Source organism: Lutra lutra, chromosome 5 (assembly GCF_902655055.1).
Source record: "Lutra lutra chromosome 5, mLutLut1.2, whole genome shotgun sequence".
In the NCBI taxonomy this organism is placed as follows: domain Eukaryota; kingdom Metazoa; phylum Chordata; class Mammalia; order Carnivora; family Mustelidae; genus Lutra; species Lutra lutra.
This window is the reverse complement of record NC_062282.1, coordinates 6022022-6037028: the sequence shown is the minus strand read 5'-3', so window position 1 is coordinate 6037028 and position 15007 is coordinate 6022022. Positions and strand designations below refer to the sequence as shown.

At 49.4% G+C, this 15007-nt stretch overlaps 2 protein-coding genes across 16 annotated transcripts in view; one reads left to right on the top strand and one right to left on the bottom strand.

Annotated features, from left to right (window-relative positions):
* The window catches only part of MTRR (5-methyltetrahydrofolate-homocysteine methyltransferase reductase), a 38378-nt gene extending 35086 nt beyond the window's left edge, over positions 1–3292 (bottom strand). The window contains exons 1-3 of one of the 7 annotated variants that reach the window (XM_047729709.1): positions 3063–3291; positions 1961–2110; positions 1130–1290 (exon numbers count right to left, since the gene is read on the bottom strand). In XM_047729709.1, coding sequence (XP_047585665.1) covers positions 1130–1258 — 129 coding nt within the window. In that variant the 5' untranslated portion in view covers positions 1259–1290; positions 1961–2110; positions 3063–3291. Of the gene's footprint in view, positions 1–1129; positions 1291–1960; positions 2111–2638; positions 2939–3062 lie in introns of those variants that run through there. The other 6 variants (XM_047729710.1, XM_047729711.1, XM_047729714.1 and 3 more) reach the window with 6 other exon arrangements.
* Positions 3293–3390: 98 nt separating this feature from the next.
* FASTKD3 (FAST kinase domains 3) lies at positions 3391–13542 on the top strand. 9 transcript variants are annotated; one of them, XM_047729719.1, is made up of 7 exons: positions 3391–3483; positions 4406–5879; positions 6500–6585; positions 9392–9566; positions 10757–10826; positions 12124–12238; positions 13181–13542. In XM_047729719.1, exons 2-7 carry the CDS (start codon positions 4439–4441, stop codon positions 13277–13279), a joined length of 1986 nt encoding a protein of 661 aa, XP_047585675.1. In that variant the 5' UTR covers positions 3391–3483; positions 4406–4438; the 3' UTR covers positions 13280–13542. The 9 variants fall into 9 exon arrangements, 7 of the variants coding, with proteins under 7 accessions (XP_047585675.1, XP_047585678.1, XP_047585674.1 ...); XM_047729722.1 differs by having other exon boundaries at positions 3392–3500; positions 4406–4955; XM_047729718.1 differs by having other exon boundaries at positions 3392–3500.
* Positions 13543–15007: the final 1465 nt, after the last annotated feature.

Sequence of the window (15007 nt, the reverse complement as noted above, 5' to 3'; positions counted from 1 at the left end):
AGCATTCACCTAAGGTTCAAATAGCTGCTGGCCTAGGTGGTGAGGTGAGCCCGAGGGGCCAAATCAGGGCTAGTCATATGGTGCTGACAACTTTTTGTTTACAATAACAGATTCAGATTATATTCTAGCATGTGGCACCCTGCTAAATGTTGTTAACTGACTTTTAAGTTGGTTGGAGGATTACAGACCAACACCGAAGCTGCTGCAGGATTACAGAAACTTCGGACTGGCAGTATCCTCCAGGATGCTCCCTGGTGGGTGAGTGACTACATCTGGAGTCATCTTGACCCTGACACATACAGAAACATGAAGGTTCTCCTATGAGGGGAGTTTATAATTCACTTGTGCTGCTGACAGTCTAGTCCTTTGAACTACAGATGTGGAAAAGGCCAGAGGAGACTATGAACTTGAGTATACCGGCTACACCGAGGTTAATTTTTAAAGTACTGAGGGACATTTTTAAAGTGTTAGTGGCTGGCACATCAACTTGTCCTTGTATAAAAAGCTCCTGCTAGTTGCTACAGACTGACTTGCATATGACAGTAAAATCCAGAAAACTCAGTCACACTAACTGAAAGAAGACAGATCTGTTACAATCTTCCATAACCTAAGGTAGGAATTTCTGCAGAGACTAAGCCTAAAAATAAGCATTCCCTGCCGTAAAGAAGCTGAATCTTCTCTAGAACCTTCCACTCCTGCCTTAAATTGTAGTCCACAAAAGAACTGCATAGTCCTTCCCTTGGAGGAACTCTGACATGAATGGCAAAGTCTTTATTTTGAGGAAATGCAAAAGGGGCACTTAGGACTCGTGAGTTGGGAGACACACAAGTGCAAGCACTCATCTGTTTAGTTCTCACAGCCAACGAGAGAGAAAGGAAGCACTACTACTACCCCTCACAGTTGAGTGGTTACTTGTTTTGGCTTTTGAAACTGTTGGGTCAAATTCAAATGTACACTTGTATGTTAAAAAAATGACAAATCTTAACAAGAGTTGATAAAATAAGTTTCTAAGTGTTGAAAGAAAAGGGAGTATGGAGACATTTAGCAGCCTACTTTGCTGCTTAACGTCACCTCCCAACCAACATACTCTGAGCATAAAACACAGTAAAATCCATGAGTAGCCGCTCACCTTATCTGACTCACTAATACAGTGAAGATCTGCGGAAAATCCATGTGCGAATGCTTTTTCACATATTTCTTCCGCTATGGCCTTCGCTTGTCCTTTCTGTGTAGCATAGAGTAACAAAAACCTCCTCATCGCCTCACGGCATGTGCTACAGCTTCAACACACTGTGGAACAGAAGAGACAGAGGGATGTTCTTTGTTCCTAACTGAGGCATACACCACAGGTGTTCTCCCTCACAGTCTTTCTAAAAGACTCCGACAACATCCACGCGTAATACGACGCAGGCTTCTCTAGGTACGTTAGCGTAATTCTCAGCGAGTCTAAAAAAGAGAATTCATCCAACCAGGGAGAATACAGGAGTAAAGTTCTAAATCCACGGCTGAGAAACCGGATGCTGGGGTCCGACTCCTCGCACTCGAGTCCGGCGTCCATCATGCACGATGGCAGAACTTCAGGCAAGCCTTTCCACTGGTCTGTGCCTCAGCTCCCTCGCCCTTGAAACGGGGTTAACAGCGCCCCCGCCCCCGACAAAGATGTGCCCCCTGTGAAGATCTGAGCCACAGCGGAGACACAGCAGTGCTCAATAAATCTGATGTTTTTATGTTAACAAATGCAATGGGGCGCCTGGGAGGCTCAGTCGGTTAAGCACCTGCCTTCAGCTCAGGTCATAAACTCCGAGCCCTGGGATGGAGCCCTGAGGCAGTCTCCCAGCGCCCACGGAGAGTCTGCTTCTCCTCTTCCTCAACTTGTACGCGTGCTCTCGCTCTCAGATGAATACATGTTTTTTTTTTTAAATGTAAAAATTCCATTGGAAGTATACGATTCTGTTCCTACCTGTTCCGAATGCCAAATAAGCTAACCACAGCAGTTAATCAAGCTACATACCCCGCTCTACTTCAGTATCAGATACACACACGCGAGTGCACGTATACACGTACGGAGAGAGGAAATGTTTCCAATCCGCTCAAGCTCAAAATGTGTTTCCTGAAGAGAAAACCAGGAGTAAGACACGGGACTCTCAGACTTGTTTTCCTATCCTCATCCAGGATCTAAAGCTGGGGCACTGGAGGGCGCCTGGCTGGCTCAGTCCAGAGTGTGAGACCCTTGATCCCCGGGTGGTGAACTTCCAGCACCCGCAATGGGTGTACAGATTACTCAGTAAATTAAACTTAAAAAAATAATAACAAAACCGGGGGACTGACTGCCAACTTGTAGGGGCAGATTTCAATGAATCAGTATCAAATCCTGGCGTTTCGGAATGGACCATCAGGAGCTTTATGTCCATTGACCAGGTACGTCCAGGGATAAATTAAGCCACAAAGAAATTAAAAGGATCGTGTTAGGGGCCATTGAACGCACGGAATGCCCTTACGGAACAGGACACTGCCTGGCACCGAGCAGGCGTTCGGTAAGTCAGCCGAACCAACGAATAAATGCCTGCTACGAAGACAACACACATTTTGGGCTCAGCGACAACTGTGGAAATGCAGTGATGGAAATGTCACCGCTTACCGTCACCACAGCTAAGGACCTCGAGCTCTTCCTGGGCGCCATGCACAGCCCCGGGCGCTCCCGAGGAGGAGGAACCCCTCAGGCCCACCACCACCTTACAAAGGTCTGTGACCCCCGTTACTCAGAGACGGATCCCCGGCACCCGCAGGCGGAGAAGCGGGGGAGCAGCACCCCGCGTGACCCTCGCTGCCGCACCCTTTTGGGGTCGCCCCCTTGGGTCCCCTCGCCCCCCAGTCTAGGGAAGCGTTCGGGACACAGACGCCCACGGAGGCGCCCACAGGGACCTGCGGGGCCTGCGCCGCTCGTGCTAACGCCACTGCGGGGCCCGACCAGCTGCCGGGCAGCGACGGGAGACCCAGGACCCAGCCTCCCGCGCAGCCCGCCCAGCCGCTGTCCGCCCAGTCGGGCCCGGTTCCTGAGCCACCGGTGAGGGCCCAGCCCGGCCGCGAGAGGGACGTGCGGGCGCAGAGGCCCGTGCCTTCCCCCACCTGTACCGCCTCCCCGCGGGCTCCAACTGGGCGGACGGACCGAGAGCCCGGGGAACCGCAGCCAGCGGTCTCACCTGACCGTGCCCAGCCGGAAACACCCGGGGCAAGAGTAGGAACGCGAGCCTGCTCCCGCGCTGCGCGCTCCGTCACGGCGAACACCTTTCTGGCGCCCAAGACCAATGAGGAGCTCGGGAAGGAACGGAGCCAATCACAGCGCTCCCGGCGCGGGGGTGTGGCCTTCTCTCTGCGCATGCTCCGGGCTGCTGGGGGTGGGGCGTCCGCTACGGAATGCGCGTACGGAGGCCCACGAGGTTCCGGTGGCTAGGCGCCGCTCGGAGCTCCCGCGGTCTGAGCGCCGTAGGTGTCCCAGCGCGGTAGGTGTCCCGGCCCCGCGTACGTGAGCCCGCGGCGCTGCCGAGGTGTCCGTGTCGCCATGGCCCTCCCGCTCCTCTCCGGCCGCCGCCCCTGCACTCCCCGGGCTGGAGCGCAGGTTCCCGGGTCGCCGGGTTTACAGGCTCCCGGCCCGTGGGGTCCTTTCACTCCTAGAAGACGCGGTTCCTGGGGTTCCCCGTCTCTCTGACCTGCACACTCGTGTCCCCAAGTCCCACGCGAGCCTTTAGGTGGACACGGAATTCTCATCTTACCCCTTTGTGCGCTGCATCGTTTCACTTCTTTCAAATCTGCCTTTTTCCCCAAACTAGACCCCGTTCTTCCTCGGCCCTGGCCGGATCTTAACTTCGAGAGGAAAGCGACGCCTCGGGCGTTTTCCACGTGTTTGAGCCTTGCTTTGCGTTGACCTCTACGGATGTGGGCCCTTTTACCCGTTGCTCCTTTTGGGTGTATTTTACCAAACGCAGTGCTGTCAGCCAACACGCAGGAGGCGTGTTTGGGGTGTAGACCGCCCGAGTGTGAGTCCCAGCTCTGCCACGGATGAGCTGTGCAAACCGGATAAGATAGCCTCTTTGGGCTCAGTTTTCTCATCTGTAGAATGAGTAGAAGTACTTGATGCCTTGTGTGGTGAGGGTTAGCTCTACCGGCAAAGCAGGGGGGAGGTGGGAGGATGCCAGGTGGCGGGGGGGGTGGGGGGGGTGGGGGGGGGTGGTTATTACTCTTAGATGCCAGCCGCTTTTCCAAGCTGCCAATGCAGAGACTGATGTTTGGGTACTTGTGTTTATGAGTCACTTGTCACCAGTACTCCTGCTCGGTTTCTTAAGCATTCATGTGGTTGGATTATGCGCTGTATGTATTTGACCATTTTTTTTTTTTTTATTTCCTTTAGTTGTAAATCAAGAAGAGTGGAGAATCTGATGACATGGCCTTAATTACCTTGTGGAGGAACCTTTGCCATTTGTCTGATTTTCGGATCCACGGAGCTCTGGCCGCTCTGAAAAACCATCCTATAATTCATGTTCACAAGGTAGCCGAGGAGCGTCTGTGTCCGTGGTTCTGTTCACCGCAGGCTGAGCCTCTCGGGGTCAGGTTCCATCACGGCTGTTGTAAAAACTTCCACTCAGAAAACGGAAATGACCTTCATCCGGCTGGTGAGCCCGTGTTCTCTGAAGCACATGACTGGGATAGGCCTGAACAAAGTCTTACAAGTGTGGATGAGCCGACGTTTTACAGGAGACTAAACAGCTTCACGTCCTCAGAAGAAGTGTTGAGTTTTATAAGCTGCAAACTGCAGACTTTGCCTGATACTCTAGCAGCAGGCGCCTTACAGCGGATTTGTGAAGTGGGGAGAAAAGATGGTGATGAAAAGCTGCCAAAAGAAATACTAAAGAACCGTGTCTTTCAGGCGCTGTGCATTCAGTGTGAACAGGAACCCTCAGGTCTGCCGGACACGGTTTTGGTGACCACTTTGCAAGCTCTGACTCTGTTGCATGTGGATCCCCACAGTAGCTTGGTTCTGAGCCTGGTGGCAGAATGCCAGCGTCGCCTCAAAGGGGGTGGCCTGGAAGTCCACAGTCTTTGTATTCTTGGGGAAAGTCTGATCAAACTGCAGGGGCCGGGCTGTGCGACACTAGAACTGGTGATAGGTCAGCTGAAAAGGGAAAAGTTGGAAGAATTTACCCCTGAGGATATCGTGGCTCTTTATAGAATCCTGCAGGCTTGTACTGAAAAAGTGGGCCAACACCAAGCATTTCTTAATAAGCTAAACAACTTTTCTCTGTCCGTAGTTTACAGCTTGACTCCAACATCAATGAGCCAAATCCTCAGTGCCCTGGTGGGTCTTGATCAAACCCAGGCACTTCCTCTGGTTATAAAATTGGGAAAATATGTTGTAAGGCATATCCCTCGTTTTACTAATGAAGAGCTCAGAAAAGTCTTAGAGGCTTTCATATACTTTGGGCACAACGACAGATTTTTTACAAAAGCCCTCGAGCAGCATGTAGCCTCAGTGTGTCTCATTTTGGATCCTGAGGTTGTCAGCAAGGTCACGGAGTACTGCGGTAGGAAGCGGATTCTTTCAAAACCCATCCTCGATGCAGTGGCAGAAACCTTTGTTTGCCAATCAGAAAAATTTTCACCTCATCAGATCTCTGAGTTAATCGAACCATTTGGAAAACTCAATTACTTGCCCCCGAATGCCTCTGCTTTCTTTAGACAGCTAGAAAACACGTTGCTCACTCATTTCAATTATTTTCCACCCAAAACACTACTGAAAATTCTCCATTCATGTTCACTAATTGAATGCCATCCGGTCAACTTCATGGCAAAAATATTCAGCCCTTATTTTCTTCAAAAGCTGCAAGGTGGGTTGGTTATAACTTCGAGTGGGGAAATTAACCCCGGAACGTGTGAGGGTTTTGAGGCGCCTGTCTGCCCATACACTGAGCAATGTGCCCCTCTTTCCTCTTCCGTAATAACCTTAATAAGAGTGTCAGGTGCGAATCAAAACACAGAGTTCCAGGGTGATGGAATACACACAGGGAAAACAGTTGCGGCTCAACAGACTGCCAGCCTGAGTCTTGTGGGATGACGTGGCCCCGGTCATAGTCACAACGTGTCAGAAGCTGTGAGGGCAACTGGAGACTTCCCGTTTTGACAGGCTGGCGTCAGTCATCTCAGTGGATGGCCACCCAGACATGTCAGGTGTCCACATCTCCAGTTCAAGGGACTCCGTACTGATTTTAACATACCTGTTTCTTTTAATTATATTTTGTCGTTTGGAGCTTGAGTTCCTTGGAAGTTAAAACGAGATCGCACGGATGGCGAGCGTACTTAGCTCTGACACGTTTTTCTGCCAGGGTCGTTTAAAAGTACGTGCCTCCCGGAGTGGTTAGTGTACGTTGTACGTTCCTGGATGTTCCTTTCTTTCATCACACAGACCAAAATCCAAACGTAACCACAACCGGAACGCTTTTTATTTCAGGTGAAGAATCCTGTTTGGACAGACTGAGCCTCGCACAGCTGACCCAACTGTTCTTAACCTCGGTCCTAGAATGCCCTTTCTATAAGGTAAGAGCAAGAGCCGTGCTGCCTGATTCCGCCGTGGAGGCAGCGTTCTTCGTGTCCCCACCCCCAGTTTTGAAGCTTGTCCTCTTTTGATCTGTCTCAGTAACCACGTCAGAAAGCAGGACGTTCATTCACTTGGAGTTACTTGCCACCAGGTAACCTTTTCTTTGATAAATTGGCCCTATTGCTGTCGTCTGGTCTTTGAAGGACCGTTTCCTGCTGCGGGGTGTCTTAGAAGATTTCGTCAAGTGCCGCAATCAGAGCGCCCCTAGATTCCCTCTGAGGGCTGCGAAGGGCTTTAGCGCTCCCACAGCTGTTGGATACAAACGTGCGAATCTCTGGACCGAGCAAATCCTAAATGATTGCAAGTACATTTTTAAGCCAGACCAGAAATTTCCCTCTTCTCTGTTTAGTTGAGGTGCAGGTTGTGCTTCCTGTCTAGACCTCTAGGGAGTCACTGTCCTGACTTAATCAGGCCCCGTGTGTGGGATCCCACATGGCATCTCCGGACTTGCTCATTTTGCCTGGTCCTCCGGGCCACACTGATTCACCTTTAAGAGTAGCTCATTTCAGAGTAAGGTGTAAGAATGGAGATACCACTATTTTCTTCTTTTTTTTTTTAAGATTTTATTTACGTATTTGACAGGGAGGGAGGGAGAGCACAAGCAGCGGGAGCAGCAGCAGGAGATGGGGAAGCAGGCTCCCTGCTGAGCAGGGAGCCCGATGCGGGGCCCCATCCCAGGACCCCAGGATCATGACCAGAGTCGAAGGCAGATGCTTAACCAACCGGGCCACCCCCATCCCCCCGCCCACTGCCAACTATTTTGTGTAAAGCAACTTCAGCAGTGCTAAGGCATATTAAGAGCAATGACTTACCCCAGCCTCCTTCCATCCCTGAAGGAGCAGTGTTGATAGCAGTTTTTATGTCCAAATGGACACAAAGGCACGAACACTGTCCTGGTTTCTCTCTTGCCTTGGAATGGGGCTACTGCAAGGACAGTAAGCTTTTATGTATACACAATACATCATGGACATTCCTTGGGCACAGTACACAAAGGTGACATGCACTCTTTTTAAGAATGGCATGCCATTTCCAGATATTTATTCTGTTCCATCATTGTTGGACTCGCAGGTTTTTCCCCAGCGTTTCTCTCTGTCAGCGGGCTGTAGTGAACATTCTTACGTGTCCTTCCCTACTGGAGCCTTTTTGTTTTTCAGTCTAGAGACTGGATTCCTGAAAGTGAGATGACTGAGTTACCCACACACTTGTTGGCCCTGATGGCTGTAGATGTCCCTTCCCCAGCCATGGCCCTGCCCCTCTGTCGCTGCGTGTTATCAGTCCTTTAATTGTTACCATTCGGCTCCATGAAGAAGACTACTGTGTCACATGTTTAAATTGCATTTTCACGAGCAATAATGAGTTGAATGTATTTCCACAGTGCTTCCTGGTCATTTACATTTGCTACGAATCCTCTTCGAATCCGTTTCTTGACTCACGTTCCTGTTCGGTTGCTTGTCCTTTTTTTCTTTGTCTCATCCTAGAACACATTGTGAGAGGGAGATATTAGTTCCTGTATATCTGTGTATGTTGTACATTTTTTCTCCTGGTTTGTAGTTCTTTTTTTTTTTTTTTAAGATTTTATTTATTTGACACAGAGAGAGAGATCACAAGTAGGCAGAGAGGCAGGCGGGGGGTGGGGGGGGAGGCAGGTTTCCTACTGAGCAGAGAGCCCAATGCAGGCTGGATCCCAGGACCTGGGCTGAAGGCAGAGGCTTAACCCACTGAGCCACCCAGGTGCCCTCCTGGTTTGTAGTTGTTAATTTTTTTTTTTTTTTTTTGAGAGGTTGCGTGTGTGCATGTGCGTGGTGCGGGGGAGGAGCAGATGCAGAGAGGGAGGGAGAGGGAGAAACATAAGCGGACCCTACACTGAACACAGCCTGCGGCGGCGGGCTCCATCTCAGGACCCTGAGATCCTAAGCTGAAAATCAACAGTTGGATGCTTAATTGACTGAGCCACCCAGGTGGCCCTATAGTTCTTACTTCTTAATTTTAATTTAATATTGTTTATGGTATCTTTCTACTATATAAAAATTTTTAAGTTTTCTGTAGTAAAATCTATCCATCTTTTAAGGTTTCTTCTCTCACTGAGAATATTTTACCTGTTCTAAGGTAGTATAAATATTTTTCTAAATTTTCAAAAGTATCATTTCCCTTTCTGTATCTAGCTTTTTAACTCACCTGGAATTTATGATAGTCCATAGTGCACGCTGGAACTCTCACTTAGCTCGTTCCCAGGTGGATTACCAGTTGCAGCATTTAGTACATAGCCGTCCTTTTTTCCCTGATTTGAAATGTCACCTTTTTCATACTGTCCTCTATTGAAAACATGAGTGTCCTCAAGGCCCTTAAAGTAATTCTAAGAGTTTTAAAGATGTTTCTGGAGCTGTAATAGCGTTGTTGTTCCACCCTTTCCTTTCTTTCTGTGACCACTGACTACTTTTTTTTTTTTAATATTTTATTTATTTATTTGACAGAGAGAGAGACAGAGATCACAAGTAGGCAGAGAGGCAGGCAGAGAGAGAGGGGGAAGCAGGCTCCCTGCTGAGCAGAGAGCCCGATGTGGGGCTCGATCCCAGGACTCTGAGATCATGACCTGAGCCAAAGGCAGAGGCTTTAACCCACTGAGCCACCCAGGCGCCCCCACTGACTACTTTTAAAACATATTTATAAGATACATTGAACTATTGGATTTATTTTCTTGTTTTGTATCGTTTCTTCCTTTCTCATGTTTAAACATCCAATTTTTAGGGTCAGCAACTTTTTCCTAAATACCGAGTGAGATCATTTCTTACTCCATGTTCTTCCCTGGAGACGCCTATGGATTTCCAGCTTTACAAATTTGTGAAGATTGGACTGGTTGACCTTTTGGGAGCAAGATTGTATTTTGCTCCGAAAGTGTTAACGCCGTATTGTTACACAATAGGTAAGTAGTAGGGGGTTTGCTGTGCCTGACCAGCCTCAGCATGCTGTCCTCTTTGGGAATCTGTGGGATTTAGTCACCCCTGCAAGGTCTGGAAATGTAGCAGAGGTGGCCCTTCCCTGAAGGCACATTGGAACACGGGGTGGGGGTAGGGCGGTGCAGTCCAGACAGTCAGGGGAGTCCCATGTGGTAGTGGAATGTCTTCGGGCAGAGAAACCGTTCTCTGCTTGCTTCTTTTCTGTAAAATGAATGTAAGAAGCACAGTGACCCAGAATTGCATAAGGACCAAGGGAGAGTATAGAGTGATACCGGGAATGTAGTACGTGCTGCGTCCCTGTTAGCTGCTGTCGTCGTCCAGGGCAGCGCTGGCCAATGCAGCGGCCAGTAGTACTCGTGGCTACTTAAGTTTCCATCAACTTCGATTGAAAACCCATCCACAGTTCAGTCCTTGGTTGCATGAGCCACACATCAAGCACTTAAACACCCAGGAGGCTGGTGGATGCCGTGGTGGACAGAAAAGGTGAAAATACCTGCTTCGCAACAGAAAGTTCTGTTGCACGGGGCTGACCGGAGAGTTCACGTTCTTATGCCTGTCACGGTTTTTTTTTTCTTAATTAATGAATAAAGGAAAATCAGCTCAAAGGTGACAGTGTCTTATTGGTTTCAGGTGATCATAGCTCACCTTCTTCACATGGGCTCTTTCTACAGAAGGAATAGCAGGACGTCAGAGGGAAGGAAGCGGTGGTCCGCTGTGCCCGGCGACCACACATCAGGGTGCAGGAGGCTTTGCTCTGGGAGGCTCTGGGAGCCGCAGTGATGAAGTTTTAACTTGCGGAGGTTATACTCCTGCTTCGCTTAAAGGGCTTCCTTCACTCTCTGGGTTGAAGGATTCCCACCACTTTCTACAGAAGGAGAAGAAGAAAGGCGAGGTTCTTGTCATGCCCGGTATCTAGAGGACTCCACTCCTGGTTTTCTCATGGCGGAGCGTCCTTAACTTAAGGCTGACTTGGGTGATTATAGAGCTGGTTAAAGTGAAATTCTCACCATGGTCTGGTGTGGTCATTACTTCACAGACTTCAGCCCGGCTGGTCCATCGCAGTGTGGAAGAATTCAGAACAGAAGGAGGAGGAGGACAGGCATGTAGTGTTTGTGAGGGTATCACACGGAGAATGTTTCCTTTCTTCTCTCACCAGATGTTGAAATTAAATTAGACGAAGAAGGATTAGTACTGCCATTTACAGTCAATGAAGATGTGCATAAGAGGTAAAGAAAACTGGTGTGGTTTGATGTGGCGAGACTCGGCAGGCTTGGTAACCGATGCTGTTTTCCCAGGGAGAGTAGACGAGGTTCTAGAAGTGAAGACACTGGCATGCAGCATCCCGATTGTGGAAATTCCGTGTAACATAGACATTCACGTTAATAAACTTGAGTGCCGTTGCAACACAGGAAACGATAGCACACCCGTGAGTTACTGAAAATAATGCCGACATAGAGGAATAACTGAATCCCAAGCGAATCTTTGCCACTAAGAATATATAAGTATTTTGGATTGTCTTAAAAATTAAATTTCTCCCTCTTATCAGATAAAGAGCTAGTATCCAAAACCTGTAAAGAACTTCTCAAACTGAATACCCAAAAAGCAAATAATCCAGTCAGGAAGTGGGCAGAAGACATGAGCAGACATTTCTCCAAAGAAGACACACAAATGGCCAACAGACCCATGAAAAAATGTTCAACATCACTCGGCATCAGGGAAATACAAATCAAAACCACACTGAGATACCACCTCACACCAGTCAGAATGGCTAAAATTAACAGGACAGGAAATGACAGGTGTTGGTGAGCATGTGGAGAAAGGGGAGCCCTCCTCCACTGTTGGTGGGAATGCAAGCTGGGGCAGCCACTCTGGAAAACAGGAGGTTCCTTAAGACGATAAAAATAGAGCTACCCTATGACCTAGTAACCGCACTATTCAGTATTTACCCAAAGGATGCAAACGTAGTGATCCAAAGGGGCACGTGTACCCCAATGTTCATAGCAGCAATGTCCACAAAAGCCAGACTGTGGGAAAAGCCCAGATGCCCACTGGCAGATGAATGGATAAAGACAATGCAGTGTGTACATACACAGTGGAGTATTACTCAGCCATCAGAAAGGATGACCATTCGCAACGTGGCTAGAGCGAGGGGGTATTATGCTAAGCAAAATAAGTCAACCAGAGAAGGACAAATACTGTATGATTTCACTTATGTGGAATTTAAGAAACAAATGAGCAGATGAACATAGGGGAAGCAGGGGGAAAGAGGGAGGCAAACCATAAGAGATTCTTAACTGGAGAACAAACTGAGGGTTGCTGGGGGTGGGTAGGGGGATGGGGTAACTGGGTGATGGGCATTAAGGGGGGCAGTCGATGTAATGAGCACTGGGAGCTCATGCATGCAACCGGGGAGTCCCTGGCCTCTACCTCTGAAACTAATAACACACTGTTAACGAAACTGAATTTAAATAAAGAATTTTTAAAAATAATAAAAAATTTAAGTTTCTCCCTTCAATTTTTCAGGGTAGCGCTGTGCATTGATGATCCAAACAGGTTTTCTCTGAATACCAAACACTTACTGGGAAAGGAAGCCGTGAAACAGAGACACCTGCGCCTGCTTGGTTTCCACGTGGTGCAGGTAGGACTTCAGGTGCCTTTGCTCCGAAAGCAGTTGCTGCTTGCAATTGGCTTTTTCCAGGGCGCTGGTCCCAGTAGACAACAGAATCTTCCATCTAGTTTAAATGCCAACTCTGTTCATTAGGCTTAATCTCTGTATGTATATGTAAAATATAGAACATTCACACCTTCTGTCCCTGTATTCTCCATAAGCTATGCTAACCTCTGCTTCTAGAATTTCTACATTATTAGAAAATCTGTTTTGCTTTCATTCCCCCCGATCCAAAGGCCGGGAGTAGGCGAGAGGACCCGTTAAATCCAGGATCTTCTCCCACCCTTGTGCCTCAGCCCTCGTTCGCGGTTGCGTCAGCCGCGGCCCACCAGGGACTCCTGTGAGGAAGGTGCCTGGAGCTGCCCAGTGGCTGCTGTCCTGTCTGGTTCCTTCCCCACGCCCTGTTTCAGCTGCGTCCCCAGACGGATGTTCTCAAGCCTGCACCCCACTGCGTGTCCAGAGCCTTTATTTTTCATTCACTACTCACGGAAGAAAGCGAGAAGCCCTCTGCACCTGAGCGTCAGGACCCTCCACAGCAGGCCCGCCGCCCCGAGCTCCGTGGCCCCTTTCCTGCCCACCCCCGGTGCCCCCACAGGCTCTACCTCTGCCCATGCTGCTTCCCCCATCAGACTGGACCCTGCTGTTCTGAGTATCCATGCTCTGGCTCCGGCTGTCCTCCCACTGGCCCTAGAGCACCACTGTTCCCGCGTGTTCAGGCTCCCGGAGTCCCAGTTATGTGCCAACTGTGTGCCAGCCGCTGTTGGAGGCTCTGGGGCCACACAGCGGAGGACTGTGAGCCTCACCCCCTAGGAGCCTGCACTCTGCCATGGGGGCGGGTTCAGGAAACCAGGACACCAAGGTGACTTCACAATGTGACCCGTTATGATGTCTTGTATTTCCCTCCCTTTACAGATCCCCTATTATGAGATTGAGTTGCTAAAGTCAAGAGTGGAATTGGTGGAGTATTTACAAAGAAAACTATTTCCTCAAAAGGTGGGCGTTCCTTGGTAACAGGAAGGAAGACTGGCTTTAGGACTCAGAAGAACTGGTGTTTTCGTGGGACTCAGGACAAAACCAGAACAAACATTGTGAATTAGCCATTTGTTCATGGACTGTGGTGATCTGGAAAGGGTCTAGTTTTTCTTATACTGTGTATACACTTACCAGTGGTAAATTTAAAATAAATTTTTATTTTTATTTAATACTTTTAGAGGGACTTTTATACATGAAGCTATTGGTCGAGTACAATAAAGGAACGTAATGAGTATCCTTACTTTTAAATCTTTGTTTTATGGTAGTTATTTGCTGACTGAAAGTATTTCCTTTTGAGGCCTTCGCTTCCTCTTATAACAAGCACAGGGAAGAAATCTTGTCTATTTCCCTCTTTCTGCTTTGTCAGAGGCGGTCGTACGTGGTCGGGAGAAAGAACAGTGGAAAAGAGACTACGACTAAGCATAGAAATGGAAAGTTACAGAATTATGCAGAAATGACTCTTTAGTTAATAAGAGAATGTTTTCCTTTGGAAATGGAGCTATTTATTCTCCTTCTAAGGTGTAAAGATGTAAAAGTTAATTTCTTTAGGTGGGGCTTGGGGTGGGGCTTTTGGTTGAGAGAGAGAAGCTTCTGAGTTTTGAATCAGGAATAAATCAGACTGTCCCCCCGGCCAGATGCGTCCTCGCCCCTTTGAGGTCAGGTTAAAGTTTCGGGGAAGAAGAGGACGAGGATGCCGGCTGGTGGAGTGGGTTGAGCTCTGGAGTGGGGCGCTCGGGCTCTTCCACCAGCGAGTCCGTGCCCCATCAGGGAGCCCCGCTCCTCCGCGCGCTCTGCCCACGCCGAGCCCCCGCTGAGCTCCGCAGCCGAGCTCCTGCGAGTCCCCGCGAGTCCCCGGCCTTCGGATCTGGGTTTTGTTCCCACTTCGCAGGTTCGTGCACCAGCTCTGCGAGCTTGAGCGTCCTGCCCGTTTCATCCATCACGAGACATGAAAGACGGTTCCAGTCTAGTCTTGAGGCTCAGTAGAGCGCAGTGGCTGAGACTCCAGCCTGGGCTCCAGCTTCCTCACCTGCTAACAGATGGCCTTGGGCCTCCGTGGCCACGGGGGAGATCACAAATCGTAACAGGGCTGTGAATAGCTTTCGGGGCGGCCACAACAAAGTACCACGAACGGGGCAGCTTGAAACGGCAGAAACTTATTTTCTTATGGCTCTGGGGGCTAGAAGGCGGCCGTCGGTGACAGCAGGACGAGGCTCCCTCCGCAGACTCTAGGGGAGGATGTGTCCTTGCTGCTTCCAGCTTCCAGCAGCCCCAGCACTCTTGGCATGTGGCTGTGTCTCTCCAGTCTCTGGTCACACGGCTGCTCTCCCTGTGTATGTTTTTCTGGCCCAAACTCTGCTGTTTTTACAAGGACTCAAGCCATATGGGATCAGAACCCACCCTAATGACCTCATCTTAACCTGATCTGCAGAGACCCTATGTCCAACTAAGGGCATAGTCACCGGTACTAGGGATTAGCTTGGAGGGGGGCACAGTTCAACAGGTTGAGATGAGAATTAGTCAAAATACATTAAACACTTGGAAGAGTAAGAACCAGAGCCGAGTAAGGCCCCAGTCTGTGAGCTAGAGAATGGCCTGCCTCCGACTGCCGAGAAGGAAGGACAGCAGGCAGAGGGAGGTGGGACAGGGAGCGGTCCCTGGAGGCGGCCATGTCCTGTGCCGACACGACCTCGCTGCCCCCTTTCTGGC